General features: G+C 63.7%; 1 protein-coding gene across 5 annotated transcripts in view; it reads right to left on the bottom strand.

Annotated features, from left to right (window-relative positions):
- The window catches only part of FBN3 (fibrillin 3), a 74296-nt gene that overhangs the window by 10001 nt on the left and 42781 nt on the right, over window positions 1-21514 (bottom strand). For 3 of the 5 annotated variants that reach the window (XM_063403388.1, XM_063403389.1, XM_063403391.1), the window contains 35 exons: window positions 21364-21489; window positions 20129-20248; window positions 19559-19696; window positions 19138-19188; window positions 18614-18739; window positions 17886-18113; window positions 17665-17790; window positions 17098-17226; window positions 15525-15650; window positions 14710-14835; window positions 14253-14375; window positions 13909-14034; window positions 13692-13817; window positions 13028-13150; window positions 12284-12406; window positions 11876-12001; window positions 11012-11134; window positions 10566-10688; window positions 9832-9993; window positions 9407-9475; window positions 8404-8529; window positions 7624-7749; window positions 6901-7050; window positions 6337-6408; window positions 5236-5361; window positions 4820-4945; window positions 3986-4111; window positions 3448-3564; window positions 3246-3374; window positions 2433-2552; window positions 2072-2197; window positions 1828-1980; window positions 1291-1356; window positions 988-1113; window positions 637-756 (listed from right to left, as the gene is read on the bottom strand). In XM_063403388.1, the coding sequence (XP_063259458.1) occupies window positions 637-756; window positions 988-1113; window positions 1291-1356; window positions 1828-1980; window positions 2072-2197; window positions 2433-2552; window positions 3246-3374; window positions 3448-3564; window positions 3986-4111; window positions 4820-4945; window positions 5236-5361; window positions 6337-6408; window positions 6901-7050; window positions 7624-7749; window positions 8404-8529; window positions 9407-9475; window positions 9832-9993; window positions 10566-10688; window positions 11012-11134; window positions 11876-12001; window positions 12284-12406; window positions 13028-13150; window positions 13692-13817; window positions 13909-14034; window positions 14253-14375; window positions 14710-14835; window positions 15525-15650; window positions 17098-17226; window positions 17665-17790; window positions 17886-18113; window positions 18614-18739; window positions 19138-19188; window positions 19559-19696; window positions 20129-20248; window positions 21364-21489 (4329 nt within the window). The remainder of the gene's footprint in view (window positions 1-636; window positions 757-987; window positions 1114-1290; window positions 1357-1827; window positions 1981-2071; window positions 2198-2432; window positions 2553-3245; window positions 3375-3447; window positions 3565-3985; window positions 4112-4819; window positions 4946-5235; window positions 5362-6336; window positions 6409-6900; window positions 7051-7623; window positions 7750-8403; window positions 8530-9406; window positions 9476-9831; window positions 9994-10565; window positions 10689-11011; window positions 11135-11875; window positions 12002-12283; window positions 12407-13027; window positions 13151-13691; window positions 13818-13908; window positions 14035-14252; window positions 14376-14709; window positions 14836-15524; window positions 15651-17097; window positions 17227-17664; window positions 17791-17885; window positions 18114-18613; window positions 18740-19137; window positions 19189-19558; window positions 19697-20128; window positions 20249-21363; window positions 21490-21514) is intronic. The other 2 variants (XM_063403390.1, XM_063403392.1) reach the window with 2 other exon arrangements.

Genomic DNA, 21514 nt, shown 5'->3' with positions numbered 1-21514 from the left:
GTGGTGTCCCCTTGCAGAGGGACAGACCCCGGTGTCCCTGCAGCTCGGATGGGAACGGGCTGCTGGTCCCTGGGGGAGGCAGCTCCTGTGTCCAGCCAGGGCTCCAGGCTCCCCCTGGGCTCCAGAGGGAGCTGAAGGAGCCCCGGAGTGCAGAGGAGCTCATCCAGCTTTTCCACAGCATCCGGGGGGGGCTGGCCCAGGCAGGGACCAGGGGGTCCCACAGGGCTCTGTGTGCCAGGGATGAAGGGTCTGGCAGGGACTGGGGGTCCCATGGAGCTCCCTGTGCTGGGGCTGGCAGGGACTGGGGGTCCCACACCCCCATGTGCTGGGGCTGGCAGGGACTGGGGGTCCCACAGAGCTCCCTGTGCTGGGGATGAAGGGGCTGGCAGGGACTGGGGGTCCCACAGGGCTCTGTGTGCCCGGGATGAAGGGGCTGGCAGGGACAGGGGGGTCCCACAGGGCTCTCTGTGCTGGGGCTGGCAGGGACTGGGGGTCCCACAGAGCTCCCTGTGCTGGGGATGAAGGGGCTGGCAGGGACTGGGGGGTCCCACAGGGCTCTCTGTGCTGGGGCTGGCAGGGACTGGGGGTCCCACACCCCCGTGTGCCAGGGATGAAGGGGCTGCCCCGGCTCGGTACCTTCACAGGTCATCATGGGCCCCGGCTCAAAGCCCTCGTCGCAGGCGCACTCGAAGCCCCCCACCACGTTGGTGCAGGTGCCGTTCCCGCAGGGATTGCCGATGGAGCACTCGTCCGTGTCTGGGGAGCACAGCAGCGTGAGGAGGAGGAGGAGGAGGATGGGGAAGGGCTGGGCTCTTGCAGAGCTCCCAAACTGTCCCGGCAGAACCGGGACGGAGGGGAAGGGGCCGGGGGGCAGCGATTCCCTCCCTGCTTGTGCACACACGGCTCCATCACCTCTGCGGGGAGGGGGACAGAGCAGGGCACCCCCCAGAGCCCCCCAGAGCCCCCCAGAGCCCCCCAGAGCCTCACCCACGCAGTTGACCCCGGTGTAGTCCAGGTTGTAGCCGAAGGGGCACTCGCAGCGGAAGGAGCCGTCGGTGTTGATGCAGGCGCCGTTGATGCACACGCCCAGGTTCTCCGAGCACTCGTTCACGTCTGGGAACGGAAAATGGAACTTCACAGGGCCACAAAGAGCCCTGTCCCCTCGGGACTGGCAGGGGACGGGCGCTCAGGTGACCCCGGGAGCTCCAGGTGAACCCCTGGTGAGCAGTGGGGGTTTGGGGGTCCCCCCCTGCAGCCCAGAGCTCTGCTGGCCCCTCCAGGCAGCCTCACCTTCCCGGGTGTCCCCCGGGCCCGGGATGGCCCCGTGGCCATACGGACACAGCTCCTGGAAGGCGACTGCAAGAGAGCAGAGAAGTGCGATGTGCTGAAGGGAGTCCGCTCCCAGCAGCTGGAATGGGCTGTGGAGGCTTCTGGAAATTCCATGGGGACACAGCCACCGCTCCGGGGACACAGCCACCGCTCCCGTGGGGACACCCCCACCGCTCCCGTGGGGACACAGCCACCGCTCCCGTGGGGACACATCCACTGCTCCCGCGGGGACACCCCCAACTCTCCCATGGGGACACAGCCACAGCTCCATGGGGACACCCCGACCGCTCCCATGGGGACACCCCGACCGCTCCCATGGGGACACACCCATCTCTCCATGGGGACACACCCATCTCTCCATGGGGACACAGCCACCTCTCCATGGGGACACATCCAGCGCTCCCGTGGGGACACACTCACCTCTCCATGAGGACACCCCCACCTCCCCGGGTCACCCTCACCTCCCCGGGGCCGCCCCCGCCCCTCTCCCGTTCCTACCGTTCCCCTCCTGCGGGCACAGCTCGCACGGGTCTCCCCAGCCCTCCCCGGGCATTTTGCTGCAGCAGCACCGAGCCTTGGTGGTGTTGAAGGCTTTGGGCACCGAGCACTTGCCGTTGTCGAAGCGGGTGAAGCAGAAGCTCTGGCGGGTGTCTGGGAAGGCCGGGGACACGCGGGGGTCAGCGGGACCCCCGGGAACCCCCGGGAACCCCCGGGAACCCCGCCCCGGAGCGGCCGCACTGACCGAAGCAGCGGCGGCCGTTGTCGGACAGCACGAAGCCCGGCGGGCACACGCACTGGAAGCTGCCGGGGGTGTTGGTGCACGTCCCGAACAAGCAGATGTTGGGCTCCTCCTCGCACTCGTTGATGTCTGCGAGCAGCGGGGACACGGCCAGAGGTCATCGGGACAGCTCTGGGGGGTGTTTGGGGGGCCCGGACACCGCCCCTGCCCCAGCCCTCCACCCTCCCGCGGGGAGAGCGGGCACAGCGGCGCCGCTGAGCCTCCGGTGCCCCCGCAGCCCGCAGGGGTCTGGGGAGGGGGCGATGCCCCTGGGGTGCCCCGGACCCCCGGGAGGGGCTGTCCCGGGGCACGGGGCCGAGCTCACCGATGCAGTTGTCGTTCTGCACCTCGTAGCCCGGGGGGCAGATGCAGCGGAAGGAGCCCTCCAGGTTCTGGCAGGTGCCCGGGGAGCAGGTCCCGGGCAGGCTCACGCACTCGTTGATGTCTGCAGGGGGAAAAACAGCCCGGGCTGGGGCTGGGGGCTGCTCCCAGCACCTGCGGGACCACCAGGGCCCGCCTCGCCCCAAAGGGGACAGGGAACAGCGGGGACATTTCCAGGAGGGCTCCCAGGGCATCCCTGGCGTTAGGGCATGGACAGGACATTTGTGCCACTGCCCGCGGGTCCCAGCACGTGGAGAGGACAGGCCGGGGACAGAGGGGCAGGGAGGGGCCAGCCCGGCCCTGCACAGGCACCGCAGCGAGCAGGGGGCTCAGGGGTGCTCATGCAGACCCCCCTGGGGACCACCAGCCAGGCCAGGGGACCCTGGACACTGAGTGGACACTGGAGGTGGACACTGAGGTGGACACTGGAGTGGACACTAGAGGGGACACTGAAGGTGGACACTGGAGGGGACACTGGAGGGGACACTGGAGGGGACACTGAGTGGACACTGGAGGGGACACTGGAGGTGGACGCTGGAGGTGGACGCTGGAGTGGACTCTGAGTGGACCCTGAGTGGACTCTGAGTGGACACTGGAGTGGACACTGGAGTGGATGTTGGAGTGGACATTGAGTGGGCCCTGGAGTGGCCCCTGAGTGGACACTGGAGTGGACATTGAATGGGCACTGGAGTAGCCACTGACTGGACCCTGACCGGACCCTGAGTGGCCCCTGACCGGACCCCGAGTGGACACTGACCCACGCAGTTCTTGCCGTCGGGGGTGCGGTCGTAGCCCTCCTGGCACAGGCACTGGAAGGAGCCCACGCTGTTGATGCACTGCCCGTTCCTGCACACCTGCCCCACCAGCGACGAGCACTCGTCCACGTCTGCAGCCAGAGCGTGTCAGGTGTCACCCGTGGCACCCAGAGCCACCCCGGTGTCCCCAGGGCCGGGGCTCACCCATGCAGTCGTTGTTGTGGGTGAGCTCGAAGCCCGGGAAGCAGAGGCAGTTGTAGGAGCCCACGGTGTTCTTGCAGGTGCCGTTGCCGCAGGGCTGCCGGTCACACTCGTCGATGTCTGCGGGGACAGGGACACTGAGAGGGAGGGTGGCAGCAGGGACAGCCTGGGGGACACCCGGCTGTCATTGGCACCACCCGGGAGTGGCAGGGACTTGTGTCCCCCTGGGGTGACACTGACCCGGGGAGGGTGACACTGACCCAGGGTTGACACTGACCCAAGGGTGACACTGACCCGGGAAGGGTGACATTGACCTAGGGGGTGACACTGACCCAGGGGGTGACACTGACCCAGGGGGTGACACTGACCCAGGGAGGGTGACACTGACCCAGGGGGTGACACTGACCCAGGGAGGGTGACACTGACCCAGGGGGGTGACACTGACCCGGGGTGGGTGACACTGACCCAGGGGGTGACACTGACCCAGGGGGGTGACACTGACCCAGGGAGGTGACACTGACCCAGGGGAGGTGACACTGACCCATGCACATGGTCTGCTCCCCGGTGGCCTTGAAGCCGTTGTGGCAGATGCAGACGTAGCTGCCCTCGGTGTCCACGCAGTCCCCGTGGCTGCACACGTTGGGGATCTCCTGGCACTCGTTGCGACCTGAAACGGAGCCCAGGAGGGGCAGGTGAGGGACAGGGAGGGGACAGGTGAGGAGGGCAGAGCCCCGCCCACGGGTTTGGAGAGGTGACTTCACAGACAACGAAACTGATGTGCTGCCATCCGGGAAAAACGGGGGATGATCAGGTGTGTGCTCAGGTATGTTATAGGTGTGTGCTCAGGTATGTTATAGGTGTGTGCTCAGGTGTGTTACAGGTGTGTGCTCAGGTGTGTCCCAGGTATGACCAGTATGTGCAGGTGTGTCCCAGGTGTCCCCCAGGGTGTCCCCCAGGTGTCCCCCATGCATGTCCCAGGTGTGTTCCCCAGCTGTGTCCCAGGTGTCCCCCAGATATGTCCCAGGTGTGCCCCCCAGGTGTGTCCCCAGGTGTGTTCCCCAGGTGTCCCCCAGATATGTCCCAAGTGTCCCCCAGGTGTGCCCCAGGTGTCCCCCCCAGGTGTGTCCTCAGGTGTGTTCCCCAGGTGTCCCACGTGTCCTCCAGGTGTCCCCTAGGTGTGTCCCCAGGTGTCCCCCAGGTGTGTCCCCCAGGTGTCCCACGTGTCCTCCAGGTGTCCCCTAGGTGTGTCCCCAGGTGTCCCCCAGGTGTGTCCCCCAGGTGTGTCCCCCAGGTGTCCCACGTGTCCCCGGTGTCCCCCAGGTGTGCCCCAGGTGTCCCCCAGGTGTGTCCCCCAGGTGTCCCCGGTGTCCCTTACCCACGCAGGCGCCCCCCGGGGACAGGCGGTACCCGCTGGCGCACTCGCAGCGGAAGCTGCCCGGGATGTTGACGCACTCGGCGTGGCGCTGGCACAGCGTCTCCCCGCTGCTGCACTCGTCGATGTCTGCGGGACACAGGGCACGGGCACCCCGGGGTGGCACCGGGAGCGCCGGGATCCAGCCCGGGGGCACCCCGGGAGCGCCGGGATCCAGCCCGGGAGACACCCCGGCAGCGCCGGGATCCAGCCCGGGGGACACCCCGGCAGCGGCCGAGGCGGCCCCGGGAGCGGCCCGGCTCGGGAAGGAGCCCCGGGACCGGGGGGTCCCGACTGCCGCTGCTGGGCGGGACATCCCCAAAACGCCCCGCGGGCCCCGGGGCGGTCCCGGGGCGGTGTCCCGGAGCTCCCGGCCGTACCTTCGCAGATGAGCAGGATGTTGTTGTAGCTGAAGCCGATGGGGCACTCGCAGCGGAAGCTCCCGATCTGGTTGATGCAGACGCCGTTGGTGCAGATGGCCGGGATCTCGCTGCACTCGTCGATATCTGCAGAGATCCAACGTCAGATCCAACCCCGGGATCCCGGGAATGCTGCACAACATCAGATCCAACCCCGGCATCCCGGGAATGCTCCACAACATCGGATCCAACCCCGGCATCCCGGGAATGCTGCACAACATCGGATCCAACCCCGGCATCCCGGGAATGCTCCACAACATCAGATCCAACCCCGGGATCCCGGGAATGCTGCACAACATCGGATCCAACCCCGGGATCCCGGGAATGCTCCACAACATCAGCATTCCCCCCTCTGCATCCCGCATTTCCACCGGGAAAGCGACCCTCGGATGGTGGAGAGCGAACCCTGCAGGTCACGCCAGCCTACGGTTGCTCCACAGAATTTTGGGGATGCAGCAGAGCCACGCAAGTTTTAGGAGCCACGAGATTGCTGCCACAGAATTTTGGGAAGGCTCCAGCCGGGACATCCCATCCCTGCTTGCTCTGAGTTTGTCCCTGCAGCACCTGCTCAGCTCTGGGAGCAGCCTGGAAATGGGGAGCTGGAAATATTCCCAGTGGAATACTGGGATGGCTCTGGGGTCCCAGTACAACCCAGCACCAATCCCCCTCTGCTGCACTTTCTTTGCAGGAAGAGAAGATCAACTCATCTCCCACCTGGCACTGCCAGGCCTCCTTTCCTTGCCTCACCTCTCCATCCCTCCGTGAGGCTCCCCAGGGATGGGAGCAGAGCTCGGGGCAGCCCCGGCCCCAAGGGGTGCAGGGTTCACTCACCCGAGGGTGCAGGGTTCACTCACCCGAGGGTGCAGGGTTCACTCACCCGAGGGGTGCAGGGTTCACTCACCCGAGGGCGCAGGGTTCACTCACCCGAGGGTGCAGGGTTCACTCACCCGAGGGTGCAGGGTTCACTCACCCGAGGGTGCAGGGTTCACTCACCCAAGGGTGCAGGGTTCACTCACCCGAGGGTGCAGGGTTCACTCACCCAAGGGTGCAGGGTTCACTCACCGATGGGCTTCCCCGTGTGGATGTCGATGATGAATCCGGGGGCTTGGTTCCCACACAGGATCTGGTACTCGGCTGGAAAGGGAACACCGAGCTGGGGCTGTGCCCAGGGAGGGACAGGAGTGCTGAGCTGGGACAGGAGCAGGGGCTCCCCACCGTGCCTGGAGCCACCTCCAGGGCGCTCTGCTCTCTCCTCATCCATTTGGGGGGTGTCCACACCCCGAATTTCATGGGAAAATGGGAAAAATGACAGGAAAAGGATCACATGGGAAGGATTTAGGGCTGGCAGGGGTGGGGACAGAGACCCCTGAGGGCATTTAGGGATGGCAGGGATGGCACAGAGACCCCCTGAGGGCACTTACAGCTGGCAGGGGTGGGACAGGGACCCCCTGAGGGCACTTAGGGATGGCAGGGGTGGGACAGGGACCCCCTGAGGGCACTTACGGCTGGCAGGGGTGGGACAGAGACCCCCCGAGGGCATTTAGGGATGGCAGGGATGGCACAGAGACCCCCTGAGGGCACTTACAGCTGGCAGGGGTGGGACAGGGACCCCCCGAGGGCACTTACGGCTGGCAGGGGTGGGGCAGGGCTCGCAGGGTTTGTTCCAGGCCTTGCCGATGTTGTAGGAGCAGCAGCACATCTTCTTGGTCATGTTGAAGGACAGCTCATTCTCGCAGGTGTCGTTGTAGTTGCGGTAGCAAACGCTTTTCCTCATGTCTGCAACGGCAGTGCCAGGCTCGGGACAGCCCCGGGAATGGCACTGCCAGCCCCGGGAAGTGACAGTCCCGGGAATGGCACTGCCAGCCCCAGAATGGCACTGCCAGCCCCGGGAAGTGACAGTCCTGGGAATGGCACTGCCAGCCCCGGAATGGCATTGCCAGCCCCAGGAAACGACAGTCCTGGGAATGGAACTGCCAGCCCTGGGAAGTGACAGTCCCGGGAATGGCACTGCCAGCCCTGGAATGGCGCTGCCAGCCCTGGGAAGTGACAGTCCCGGGAATGGCACTGCCAGCCCTGGAATGGCGCTGCCAGCCCTGGAATGGCACTGCCAGCCCCGGGATAGGAGGAAAGACCTCCACGATCGAGCCCATCCCATGCCTGATCTGCCCACCCAGAGCCCGGAGTGCCACACCCACCTTTGAATCCCAGCCCCCGTTTCCAGCACTTCTGCTGCACCCCCTTGGCACAGCCCCCTCTGGGAGGGCAGTGCCAGCCCCTCCCCACAGGTCTGGGCCGTTCCCCAGGGGTTTGGAGCCCTCCCCACGAGTCCAGGCAGGGCTGGGGCCGTACCCATGCAGTTGTTTCCCCCGTTGACCTGCATGTACTCGGGGGGGCACACGCAGGTGTAGTTGCCCAGGGTGTTGTAGCAGGTGCCAGGGCCGCAGATCCCGATGTGGGCAGAGCACTCATCGATATCTGCAGGAGAAAGGGCTCAGGCCCATCAATATCTGCAGGAGAAGGGGCTCAGGCTCATCAATATCTGCAGGAGAAGGGGCTCAGGGCACGGGTGGGACGGGGGCAGGCCTGGCACAAGGGGTGGGGGGCTTTGGCACAGGGACTGGGCTGGGCTGGCATGGGGACAGGTTTGGGAGGAGGAAAGGGGAAAGGGGAAAGGGGAAAGGGGAAAGGGGAAAGGGGAAAGGGGAAAGGGGAAAGGGGAAAGGGGAAAGGGGAAAGGGGAAAGGGGAAAGGGGAAAGGGGAAAGGGGAAAGGGGAAAGGGGAAAGGGGAAAGGGAAGAGGAAGTTCCCAAACATTCCTGGGTGAGCTGGGATGCACACGCAGCTCTGGCACACAAGCTCATCCACCTTGTCACCATACAGGGTGCCACCCCTGTCCCCAGCCCCTGGAGCAGGTGCCAGCCATGTCCCCAGCCCCTGGAGCAGGTGCCAGCCCTGTCCCCAGCCCCTGGAGCAGGTGCCACCCTTGTCCCCAGACCCTGGAGCAGGTGCCAGCCCCTGTCCCCAGCCCCTGGAGCAGGTGCCAGCCCCTGTCCCCAGCCCCTGGAGCAGGTGCCACCCCTGTCCCCAGCCCCTGGAGCAGGTGCCACCCCTGTCCCCAGCCCCTGGCACCTTCGCAGATCCGGGTGTCCTCGTTGAGGTAGTAGCCCAGGGGACACTCGCACTGGAAGCTGCCGAAGGTGTTGACGCAGTTCCCGCCCTGGCACAGCCCCGGCAGCTCCTGGCACTCGTCGATGTCTGAGGAGGGACAGCAGAGGGACATTTCCATCCCTGCAGCTCCAGGGGGTTCAGCCCGCCACGCCCAGCCCTGCTCTGGAGCACGGCCAAGGACAGGCACACTTTGTGTGTCCAGCACAGGGTGCTCAGCGGGCGCCACCAGCCATGGCACAGAGTGTCCCCACAGGGTGCCACCAACCCAGTGCCATGGCACAGTGTCCCTACAGGGTGCCACCAGCCATGGCACAGTGTCCCCACAGAGTGCCACCAACCAAGTGCCATGGCACAGTGTTCCCACAGAGTGCCACCAACCAAGTGCCATGGCACAGTGTTCCCACAGAGTGCCACCAACCAAGTGCCATGGCACAGTGTTCCCACAGAGTGCCACCAGCCATGGCACAGTGTCCCCACAGAGTGCCACCAGCCATGGTACAGTGTCCCCACAGAGTGCCACCAGCCATGGCACAGTGTTCCCACAGGGCATCACCAGCCATGGCAGTGTCCCCACAGGGAGCCACCAGCCATGGCACACAGTGTCACCACAGGGTGCCACCAGCCCTGGCACAGTGTCCCCACAGGGCATCACCAGCCATGGCACAGTGTCCCCACAGGGCATCACCAGCCATGGCACAGTGTCCCCACAGGGCACCACCAGCCATGGCACAGTGTCCCCACAGAGTGCCACCAGCCCTGGCACAGTGTCCCCACAGGGCGTCACCAGCCATGGCACAGTGTCCCCACAGGGCGCCACCAGCCATGGCACACAGTGTCACCACAGGGCGCCACCAGCCATGGCACACAGTGTCACCACAGGGTGCCACCAGCCATGGCACAGTGTCCCCACAGGGCTGGGGTCCCCCAGCACCCCACCCCTCAGGAGGGAACGGGGGTCACTCACCCTCCAGGATGACCGTGATGGGGTTGGGCCGGAACCCTTCTCCCCCGGGGCACAAGGTCTTGTACTCGGCTGTGGAGAAAGGCGGGCAGGGGGCTGAGGGGGCTCCCGTGAACCAGGGGGGAGCCTGGGGAGCCCCAGCAGGAGCAGCCCACGAGAGTGTGGAGCAGCTCAATCCCCATTGCCCACCGAGCCTCCCCACAGCCTGCCCTCCCTTCCCTGCCCCACCCAGGGCACTGGGAGCGCCAGCCTGGCATTCCAGTGCCAACCCGCATCCCCCAGACACAACAGCCTGGCCTCCCCCGCCCCACTGCCTGGATGGAGCAGCAAACCCCAAATTTGGCATCCAGGATCGAGGATCCATTGGGAGGGGTCCCTGCCCCTCTCCCTCCTCCCCAGCCGTGCCCATCCCACCTTTCCCCACTCACTGGTGTTGGCGGGAGGGCAGAGCTCGCAGGGGTTGCCCCAGGCCCGGCCCAGGGAGCAGCAGCAGGACGCCCGCGTGACGCCCACGCCGATCTCGGCGCTGCAGGAGATGCCGCCGTCCCCCCGGTCCTGCGTGTCCAGGAAGCAATTCCCGACCCGAGTGTCTGCACGGGGACAGGGCTGCTGAGCAAAGCCCGGCCTGGAAAACTCGTGGGTGCAGGAGGAGGGGAATCGTGGGGCTGTGGAGGGGTTTGGGATGGAAGGGATCCCATTCCAGCCCTGCCAGGGGCTGCAAGGGAACGGGAAATCTTCCAGGGATGAGGAAAAGCTGTGGGGCAGGGGACAGTGGGACAGGGGCTCTGTGCTGGGAGCTGGGTGGGATCAAGGAATGCAAAATGGGCTGAAGGGACCTGGAGGATCATCCTGGCCGTGGGCAGGGACACCCTGGACTGTCCCAGGCTGCTCCAGACCCTCCCCAACCCAGCCTTGGACATTCCCAGGGAATAAAACAGCCCCAGAGCTGCCCTGGAGCAACCAGAGGGGCACCACAGTGGTGACAGTGACACGAGGCGGGGCACACCCAACAGGACGGGGTTCTGCTGCTGCTGTGGGGTGAAACCCACGGGGGACAGCCAGGCAGGGCCAGCCAGGCAGGGCCAGCCACCCTCGCTGTGCCCAGTTCCAGCCACAGGGACCACCAGAAGGACCCCAGAGCTTGGGCGGGGGTCCCACTCACCCACACAGCCCACGCCGGTGGGGTTCAGCTCGAAGTCCTGGGGGCAGTTGCACAGGTAGCTGCCGGGGGTGTTGACACAGAGCCCGTTGATGCAGTTCACGGGGTCTGCACACTCGTTGATGTCTGAAAGGACGGACAGACGGACACTGGAGATGAAGGTGAGCGCTGCCAGGAGAGCCCAGCCCAGCTGAGCTCTGTGCCCGGGTGCATCCCCACCCCACGGTGCCCCCCAGGACACACCCGTGCCCTGCCACCGCCCTGCCCAGAGGCAGGAGAAAGGGGCACAGCCACACCCCGGGCCACCCCCAGCAGCAGAGACAGCACAGGGACATTGCTCCGGTTTTAGGCTGCCCTGGATGGGGCCAGCAGAGCCCCGAGCAGAGCCCAGAGCAGAGCCCCGAGCAGAGCCCAGAGCAGAGCCCAGAGCAGGGTCCAGCAGCCCTGACCTGTGCAGTTGCCCCCGCTCCTGTCCAGCTCATATCCATCGTCACAGGCACAGCGGAACATCCCGGGCAGGTTCTGGCAGGTGCCGAAGACACAAATGTTCTGGAAGGTGCATTCGTCAATGTCTGCAAAACAGGGACAGCTGGGGACAGGCTGTGGCAGGGACAGCTGGGGACAGGCTGTGACAGGGACAGGCTGTGGCAGGGACAGCTGGGGACAGGCTGTGGCAGGGACAGGCTGTGGCAGGGACAGGGACAGGCTGTGACAGGGACAGGCTGTGGCAGGGACAGGGACAGGCTGTGGCAGGGACAGGCTGTGGCAGGGACAGGGACAGGCTGTGGCAGGGACAGGCTGTGGCAAGGACAGGGACAGGCTGTGGCAGGGACAGGCTGTGGCAAGGACAGGCTGTGACAGGGACAGGCTGTGGCAGGGACAGGCTGTGGCAGGGACAGGCTGTGGCAGGGACAGGGACAGGCTGTGGCAGGGACAGGCTGTGGCAGGGACAGCTGGGGACAGGCTGTGACAAGGACAGCTGGGGACAGGCTGTGGCAGGGACAGGCTGTGGCAGGGACAGGCTGTGACAGGGACAGGCCAGCACAGGCTGCTCCTCTCCCACCTCCTGCCCAGCTGTGACCAACCCACCCAAGGGTGGTTTGGGACACTCTCCTGGGGAGCCACTGCAGCCTCTCCCCCTCTCTCCCCTCACCCCTGCTCTCCTGGTTTTCCATTCTGCAGGAACCAGGCTCAGCCCAGCCTCTCTGAAGGCTGAGATGGCACCTCCGAGCACCGCAGGTGCCGGGGTCTGGCTCAGGAGGGGACAGCAGAGGACAGAGGAGGCCAGCAGGGAGCCCGAGCGGGGCCCTCACCCTGGCAGGCCTTGCTGTCCTCGGTGGGGTTGAAGCCCATCTCGCACTCGCAGCGGTACCCGCCGGGCGCGTTCAGGCACTGCCCGTTCTCGCACAGGTTCACGTTGTCCGCGCACTCGTCCACGTCTGCGGGGAGGGACAGCGTCCACACGGGGCTGGGGGCTGCCCCCAGCCCGCCCAGGGCACCCCAGCAGCCCGTGCCCACCCGGCTGGCAGCTGCAATTGCTGCCCAAACACCCAGAGGAGGGGCTGGATCCCTGGGGATCCCCTCCAGGGCAGGGAGAGCCTGCACCTCGGGGAACCCCGGGCAGCACCGGGCAAGGCTGGTGGCCCCCAGGGGCTGGTGGCCCCCAGGGGCTGCCCCCTGCCCCTGCCCCAGCCCCGGGGGAGCCGCAGCCCCGGGCTCACCCGAGCAGGAGAAGCCGTCGCCGTTGAAGCCGTCGCGGCAGGCGCAGCGGTACGAGCCCGGCGTGTTCACGCAGTTGGCGTTCAGGTTGCACTTGTGCTCCTCGGTGGCGCACTCGTCCAGGTCTGGGCAGGGACAAGAGCCTGTCAGAGCCTGGCCTGGCTAATCTGGAGTGACCTCGGGCTCCTGGAGGAGCTGGGCTCACTTATCGTGGAACCATGGAGTGGTTGGGGTGGGAAGGACCTTCAGGATTATCCAGTTCCACCCCCAGGGACACCTTCCACTAGCCCAGGTTGCTCCAAGCCCTGTCCAGCCTGGCCTTGGACACCTTTTCTTGCCTTTGCCCTGAGTCTGAGCAGCTACAGGGGCACACAAATGGCCAGGAGACTGCCTGGGCACTGGGAGGCTCCAACACACCCCTGGGAGCCTCTGTGGCCATGAGCAGGACACTGCTAAGCCACTGACCATGTCCCCAGGGGCCACATCTACGTGGCTTTAAATCCTTCCAGGGATGGTGACTGGGCCAGGGCTGGACACTTCCAAGAGGAAATTTTGCCAATATCCAACCTGAGCCTCCCCTGGCCCAGCCTGAGGCCGTTCCCTCTTGTCCTGGGAGCAGAGCCCGACCCTCCCCGGCTGTCCCCTCCTGTCAGGGGCTGTGCACAGCCAGGGGGTCCCTCCTGAGCCTCCTTTTGTCCAGGCTGAGCCCCTCCACCTCGTGGTGCCTGCCCTGGCTGAGCACTCACCGTTGCACTTGAGCCCGTCCCCGAGCCAGCCCGAGCGACACTTGCACTTGAAGCTGCCGGGGACGTTGATGCAGGACGCGTGCATGTCACAATTGTGGGCCCCCAGCTCACACTCGTCGATGTCTGCAGGGGAAGGACACCAGGGCTGGCACAGCTCAGCCCTCCTGGGCTGAGTCTGGGCTGAGCCTGGGCTGAGCCTGGGCTGAGCCTGGGCTGAACCTGGGCTGAGCCTGGGCTGAGCCTGGGCTGAGCCTGGGCTGAGCCTGGCCTGAGCCTGGGCTGAGCCTGAACTGAGCCTGAGCTGAGCCTGAGCTGAGCCTGAACTGAGCCTGAGCTGAGCCTGAGCTGAGCCCGGGCACCGAAGGCTCCCGGAGCTCCCAGGGCTCTGCAGGAGAGGCTGCCCAGGCTTGGACCCTGCAGCTGAGGAGCTGAGCCCTGGCAAATGTGCAGGAGGAAGGGCAGGCTCCTGGCAGCTCCTGGCAGCTCCTGGCAGCTCCTGGCTTGGCCAGCACCCGGGGACAGGCGGGTTCCTGGCCCTGCATGCCTGCCCAGCACGCTGCACACCCCGCAGCAGCCCCACACAGCACCCCGGGCTGGGGCTCTCTGCGGGGCAGCTCCGGGAGGGGTTTTCCCGTTTTTCCCCCCGGGAGTGCTGAGCTCCCACCTGTGCAGCCCGTGGTTCCCTTCTTGACAAAGTAGCCCAGCTGGCAGTGGCAGATGAAGGAGCCCTTGGTGTTCTCACACTCGCCGTGCAGGCAGATGTTGGGGTTGAGGTCACACTCGTTCACATCTGCAGGGCAAAACCGACCGTGGCACACCCCAGGGACCGTGGTGTGGCCCTGGGGACAGGATCCAGGGCTGGGACACAGCCAGGGCCTCACCAATGCAGGTCTTCATGTCCAGGGATGCCATGAAGCCGTCGAAGCAGAGGCAGCGGTACTCCCCGGGGATGTTGGTGCACTGCCCCCCGTCACAGATGTCGGGGTTGTCCTCACACTCATCAATATCTGCAGGGAGGGTGAGCACAGAGCAGGCTGGAGCACGAGGGGGCAGCAGGAAATCCCCAACGGGGAGGGGCTGCACGGGGCAGCGCAAAGCAAAAAACCCAGGAGAATCCTTTCTCCAGAAGGGACTGGAAAAACAGGAGCCCCTTGTGCTGGAGCCACCCGTGGGGGACACGGAGCTCCCTGGGGTGGCACCTGCGAGGGTCAAGGTGGCCACTGACCTGCACAGGACCTCTTGTCCGGCATCAGGGCGTAGCCCTCGCTGCAGCTGCACTCGTAGCTGCCCTCGGAGTTGGAGCAGTGCGTGTCACAGCCCCCGTTGGTGATGGTGCACTCGTCGATGTCTGGGGACAACCACGCAGAGCCCTGAGCTGGGGGGACCCGCAGGGACCCAGCCCAGCCCCTGGCCCCGCACAGACAGGAGCCCAGGCCGTGGTTTGGGTGGGAGGGGAGGACACAAATCCCCCCCGGCCATGAGAAAACACCTCATCCCTTCTCCCCAGCCCCTGGCAGTGCCCTCACAGCCGGTGCCAGCCCCCTGCCAGCAGCACAGCTTTGGCTGCCGCTCCTCCAGGACCTTCCCCCTTTGCTTCACCCGCTGAAAGCAGCACACACGAGCCCAGGAGGGTTCTGGGCTCAGCCCGGGGTTCTGGGAGGGCCCTCTGGAGCAGCACTCACCGACACAGCCCTGCCTGTCGGGGGTGGCCTGGAAGCCCGAGTCGCAGGAGCACTGGTAGGTGCCGATGACGTTGACGCAGCGCCCGTTGCGGCAGAGGTTGTCACTGAGGGAGCACTCGTTGATGTCTGGGGGGACAGGGGACACTTGGAGCAGCCAGCCCTGCTCAGGCCATGCTCAGGCCATGCTCAGGCCATGCTCAGGCCATGGTCTGGCTGTCCAAACTGCCTCTGTCCCATCGCTCAAAGGGAGCAGCAGAACGAACAACATCAGTGCGACAAAACGCTGGGAAGGGGCTGGGTCCCCCCTCTGGGATGAGATCCACTCACCATGGAAGGAAAGAAGGGTTTGGGTGGGAGGGACCCTAGGGATGATCCACGGGCAGGGACACGGGCAGGGGACACGGGCAGGGACACGGGCAGGGGACACGGGCAGGGGACACGGGCGGGGACACGGGCAAGGATATGGGCAGGGGACATGAGCAGGGACACGGGTAGGGGACACGGGCAGGGACATGGACAGGGGACATGGACAGGGGACATGGACAGGGGACATGGACAGGGGACATGGGCGGGGACACGGGCAGGGACACGGGCAGGGACATGGGCAAGGGACACAGGCAGGGGACACGGGCAGGGACACGGGCAGGGGACACGGACACGGGCAGGGGACACGGGCAGGGGACACGGGCAGGGACACGGGCAGGGGACACCTTCCCCCAGCCCAGGCTGCTCCAAGCCCTTGGCCACTCCAGGGGTGGGATGCAGGGGATGGGCAGGAGATCCCCGCAGCCCCGCAGGATTTCCGTGCCCCTCACCAATGCAGGTGTTGCCCTCTGCTGTCAGCTCATGCCCGGGGGGACAGATGCACTCGAAGCTGCCGTCCGTGTTCATGCAGATCCCGCCCCGGCACAGCAGCGGGTCCCGCTCGCACTCGTTGATGTCTGCACGGGAAAATGGGATTGGGCCCTTCCAGGGGCTGCTCGCCTGGAGGAGCACCCCAGGACAGGGAATGTCACAGGGATAACAGGGCAGGGAGTGCAGGGCTTGGATCCCAGGACAGGGAATGTCACAGGGATAACAGGGCAGGGAGTGCAGGGCTTGGATCCAGCCCTCTCCTGGTTGGAATCTGAACCTTGGGAAATCCCAGCTCTGCCTGGACCCCAGAAGAACCCAAGAGCCCCTCAGTGAGAGCAGAGAAAGGGACAGAGGTTGGATGTATTTAAGGGAAATAATTTTCCTCTCGTGTTTCTTTTCCTGACTGATGTTTTTCCTCTAATGTTTTATTTTCCGTGAAGTTAAGAACAGGATGTTTGCCCTGACTTGGATAAAACTGATGAGATTTTCAGGTAAAGAGGGCTGGGATATGCCTGAGAACGGGGGTGACAGGTCCCTGCCAAACACCCCCAGATCAGTGGGGCCTGGTGAACCCCCGGCTGCATTTTCACTGCTGGTGTTGTGCCCTGCCCCGGGCTGCAAAGAATTCCTCCCTCAGGAGGCTGAAGCCGAATTCTTTTGCCAAACACAGGTGGGAAGAAGTTAATCCCTGACCACAGGCAATGACAAAATGTCACTGCCCCCTTCGGGGTGAGATGACTCAGCTCCCTGTCACCCAGAAAAAAAGGATAAAGTGGAATTGGACAAGTAACAGCATTAAATTAAAAAAAAAAAAAGAACCATGAAAAGAACAATGAAATTTATATCCTGCTATAAAGATTAGAAATCTGATTACTGGAAGGAGGCGCCAGGTCATGGGTGAGGACTGTGACATCCCCAGTGTCCCAGAAATGGGGCAGAAGGAGGAGGATGATCAGTGGGAGCTGTGGAAACCCACGCTACAAATTGTAGGGAAAAGGCAAAGCCCCTGCCAGGGGCAGTGATTTTTATTTGAAAGAGCACAGAGAATAAAACATGAAAAATAAATAAATGGTGTTGAATCATGGCTTGAAGTGGTTTGAAAGTCCAAGCCAAAGCAGACTATTAAGAGCAGGTCAGTGAGACGAGTCTGGCTGGACAGAGCAGAGGAACAGGGAATGCCAGGAATTGGAGGACAGCAAGAGTCTGGCTGAGCTGCTGGAGACAAACTGAGGTTCTGAGGTCACTGATGGGATTTTTTAAGCTCCAAACAAGAATTATTCAATTGAAAACAGATGAGACTCTGACAGAATAAAAACAAGCCTTGGGCAGACGGAGGGAGCTGCAAGGAATTGTGTGAGGATAAAGGGAGGACAAATGGGCAGGTGAGGGGGACCCCTAGAACTGAGAGGTGAGGGGGGCACAGGGAGTCCCAGAACTCCTCGTGGAGGGTTTGATCCATGCAGAGCCTGGGGAGCCGGGCAGCTCCTGTGCCAGGAGGGGCAGGGGGAGCCCGGGGGGCTCGGCCCCACTCACCCATGCAGTTCTTCATCATCATGAAGCCGCTCTCGTAGCCCTCGAAGCACTCGCACTCGAAGCTGCCCGGGGTGTTCACGCAGGAGCCGTGGCCGCACAGGTCCGGGGAGATGCGGCACTCATCGATGTCTGGGGACAAGGACAGGCACTGGGGCAGGGCCAGCGGGGCCAGCAGGGCCAGCAGGGCCAGAGCCAGCCCTGGGCTGCCTGCACTGCACACCAGGGACAGGCAGGCAGAGGAGTTCCCATCCTTGGGTGGGCTTTGGTTCTGCTGCTCCCCGGGGCAGGGCTGACCCCACAGGCAGGAGGAGCCTTGTGGAATCACAGAATTCCAGGATGGTTTGGGTTGAGAGGGACCTTAAATCCCACCCAGTGCCATGGGCAGGGACACCTCCCACTGCCCCAGGCTGCTCCAAACCCCGTCCAGCCTGACCTTGCTGCTCCTGCTCATGGTCCTGCCCTTGGCTCATCCCCACATCCCCAGAAAAGTGCCAGGACTCCTCGGGGCACCCCCAGCCCGCTGAGCCCCCCACAAGCAGCAGGACCAGCCCAGGGGGGATCCCTCACCTGTGCAGTTCCTCTCCTCAGCATCCAGAGCGAAGCCGTTGCCGCAGATACACCTGAAGCTGCCGATGGTGTTCCTGCAGGTGCCGTGCGTGCACAGCCCCGAGAACACCTTGCACTCGTTCACATCTGCCGGGCGAGGGGGGTCAGAGACATTCACCCCGGAGAGGAGGGGTCCCCACGGACCCCCGGGGGCAGCCCAGCCCATCCCCGACCCCCCTGACCTTTGTAGAAGGGCCGTCCCGAGAGCACGTCGCCGCGGTTGGCGAAGCCGGGCCCGCGGGGACACAGCGCCTTGAACTCGGCGGAGCCGGCGCGGGGACACTCCTCGCAGTCGGAGCCCCAGGCCGAGCCCACGGAGCAGCAGCACATGTCCATGCGGAACTTGCCGGGCAGCGGCTCCGTGCACTCGTCCTCGTCCCAGCGCATGTAGCACTGCTCCACCCGCACGTCTGCGGGCACAGCGCCGCGCTCAGCGCCCGCCGCCGGCACCGCTCGGCCCGCGGGGGGCTCCAAACGGCGCCCAAAGGGAGGAGGAAAGGATTTTGGGGAGGGGGCTGCAGTATGGAGTGCTGGCAGCAGGGTGCTAGAGGAGGGACACGCGGGGAGTCGCAGAATTTGGGGTGGAAAAGAGGTTTGAGATCATCCTGTGACCCAACCTTGTCACCCAGAGCGTGGCACCGAGTGCCACAGCCAGGCTGCCCTTGGACAAGGTGGCCCCTACAAAGGGCTGAGATTGGCACTGGGTGCTCAGGAGCTGTTCTGGGGCCGTGGCTTCAACCCCTGGGGTCATCTGGTCACTCCTGGAGCCCACCCAAGGACAGCAGTGCCACTGGCTGGACTTGGGGACACGACACTCTGCTGCTATGAGGTTCTGGGGCTCTCTCAGGTGTGAAATTCCCAGGAATTCCCGGTGGGGAGGGCGGGGAGCGGGCAGAGGAGGTGTCCTTACCCACACAGGTCCTGGCAGAGCCATCCAGGGTCAGCCCCTCGGGGCACTCGCAGCGGAAGGAGCCGGCGGAGTTGACGCAGCGCCCGTTGGGGCACACGCCCGGGAACACCTCGCACTCGTTCACATCTGGGGACAGCGGTGGGGCAGGTGAGGGGACACGGGGACACGGCCGGGGGGGCACGGGGACACGGCCGGGGGGGCACCAGGGGGACACCAGGGGGCTCCAGGAGGAGGAGGGAGAGGCATGGAGCTGCCCACCGGGATCCGAGTGGCAACTTATGCATGGAAAATTATCCACAGAAAGTTATCCATGGAAAGTTATCCATGGAAAAGTTATCCACGGAAACCAGGCACAAATGGAACCAGGAGCTGGGCACAGACACACAGACAAACACACAGACAGACACACAGACACGGGGCCAGAGAGGGAGATCCCACCAGGACTCGGAGAGGCAGGAGAGCAGCCAGGGAAGGACGCCCACATTCCCAGGAAAAGCGGGTTTTCCATTCCTGCTGCCCCTTACCTTCACAGGTGACCCCCTTCATGCGGGCATAGCCCCGGGGACAGGCCGTGTCTGCAAGGGACAGCCACATCAGCAAGGAAACCCTTCCAGGTTTCCCACAGAATCCTGGAATATCCGGAGCTGGGAGGGCCCCCCGGGACCACCCAGCCCAACCCCTGACCCTTCACAACACCCCACCAATCCCACCCTGTCCCTGAGAGCGTTGTCAGTGCCCGGCCACCCTCTGGGGACTTTTCCCTGCTCGTGATCTCCACCCCAGCCCCCGGCAGAGCTCCAGAATTCCCTCGGGAATGTGATCCCGGCGGAGCTCCAGCGTTCCCTCGGGAATGTGATCCCGGCGGAGCTCCAGAATTCCCTCGGGAATGTGAGCCGGGAAGAGCTCTGGAATTCCCTCGGGAATGTGATCCCGGCAGAGCCTCACCGATCTCGCAGCGCTCGCAGGGGCTGCCCCAGGCCGCCCCCAGGGTGGCGCAGCACTCGGATTTCAGCGTGGCCCCGTTGATGTTCACCTCGCAGCGCCCGTCCTGGATGTTGAGCCAGCAGGTGCCCTTCATGCTGTCTGCAGGGACACGGCGGGGACACGGCGGGGTGAGGGGCTGTCCCCGCCCGAGGGGCAGCGGGCAGGGGCTGCTCTGTGCCCCCGAGGGGCAGCGGGCAGGGGCTGTCCCTCCCCCTGCTCCCACCAGTCACCGACCCCTTAGGATGTGGGGACAAGGCTGTCCCCACAAACGGGGCTGGTCCCCAAACCTTAAAGCCCATCCAGTGCCACCCCTGCCATGGGGACACCAGCACCCCAGGGTGCTCCAGCCTGGCCTTGGGCACTCCAGGGACAGTCTGGGAATTCCCTCCCAGCCTCTCCCCACCCTCCCAGCCGGGAATCCCTCCCCAGGATCCCATCCCCCCCTGCCCTCTGGAGCTGCTGTCCCTGTCCCCGTGCCCGGTGGCTGTCCTGGCAGTGTCCCCAGCCCCGGTGGCACCCAGCCCTGCTCACCCACGCAGATGGTGCCGCTGGGGTCCAGCTTGCTGCCCGGGGAGCACTCGCAGGCGAAGGAGCCGGCGTTGTTCCGGCACAGCCCGTTCACACACGGGTTGGACGTGCACTCGTTGATGTCTGCGGGGACAGGGGACAGGGGGACACGGGGACAGGGGTCACTGGGGACAGGGGTCACTGGGGACAGGGGTCACTGGGGCAGGGGGACACGGGGACAGGGGTCACTGGGGACAGGGGTCACTGGGGACAGGGGTCACTGGGGGCAGGGGTCACTGGGGGTGGCCGCAGGGGGCACGGACTGGAGGAGGTGGGAGCACACGGCCTGGAGAATGGTGGGGTCAAATCGGTTTTTGCATTGCTTTAAGTGGAATAATGAAATTTAAAGTACGTTAAAATATATTAAAGATATAAAAATATAAAGATATAAGGATATAAGGATGTAAGGATAGATGTAAAGATGTAAAGATGTAAAGATTTAAAGTATGTAATATAAAATATGTAGTGATATAATCATGTGATATAGACTATAAAAATACTATATCATATATACTAATGTAATATATAACATATAGTACATCATAAATATATGTAATATATGATGTGTTATATATTATGTATATTGTATAATAACTATTTATAATAGATATAATATAGTACTTATTCTATATTCTATTCTATATTCTATATTCTATTACACATATACAATAATACATATTATATAATAATATTCTATTAGAATGTAAGAAATACTATATATTGTATAATGATAAATTTGAAACTACATATAAATCCCATATAAATATAAAAAATGTAAGTATAAACATGTAATATAGACACCTTTAACAACAGTTTTAAAAATGCAAGATTTAAAACGATTATTTGGATTGAGGGTGGTTGGGGCACTTTGTGTTCTCAAATATTTGAGGCCTCTGTGCACAGGAAACCATTTCTCCCCCTCCAAATCACAGCCCTTCCATCAAATTCCCCAAACCCTGCAATTCTGGTCAGGCCTCACGCTCAGACTCCGTGGCCCTGCAGGAACTGGCTCTGGTTTCCAGGCTCAGATCTTTTGGGGTCAGGTGTCCAATTTGAACCCAGTGCGAAATATCACCAAAAACCACGGGGAAAAAAAAACCCTAAAAACGAGGTAACCCCCCCAGAACCCCGAAGGAGCGGGGCAGGGGGAGGGAATCAGGGATTTCCAGGGGGCAGCGGCTCGGGCGTGGCCCCGGTACCTTCGCAGGTGTCGGTCTCGGTGCGGAACACGAAGCCCTTGGGGCAGGTGCAGGTGTAGCTGCCGGGGGTGTTCCTGCACAGGCCGTTGTCACACAGCAGCCGGTTCACGCTGCACTCGTCCACGTCTGGGGACAGATGTGGCACCCGTCA

The sequence above is a fragment of the Prinia subflava genome, chromosome 8, assembly GCF_021018805.1.
Source record: "Prinia subflava isolate CZ2003 ecotype Zambia chromosome 8, Cam_Psub_1.2, whole genome shotgun sequence".
In the NCBI taxonomy this organism is placed as follows: domain Eukaryota; kingdom Metazoa; phylum Chordata; class Aves; order Passeriformes; family Cisticolidae; genus Prinia; species Prinia subflava.
Note: the sequence above shows the minus strand (reverse complement) of the source record. Positions and strands in the feature narration are given on the sequence as shown.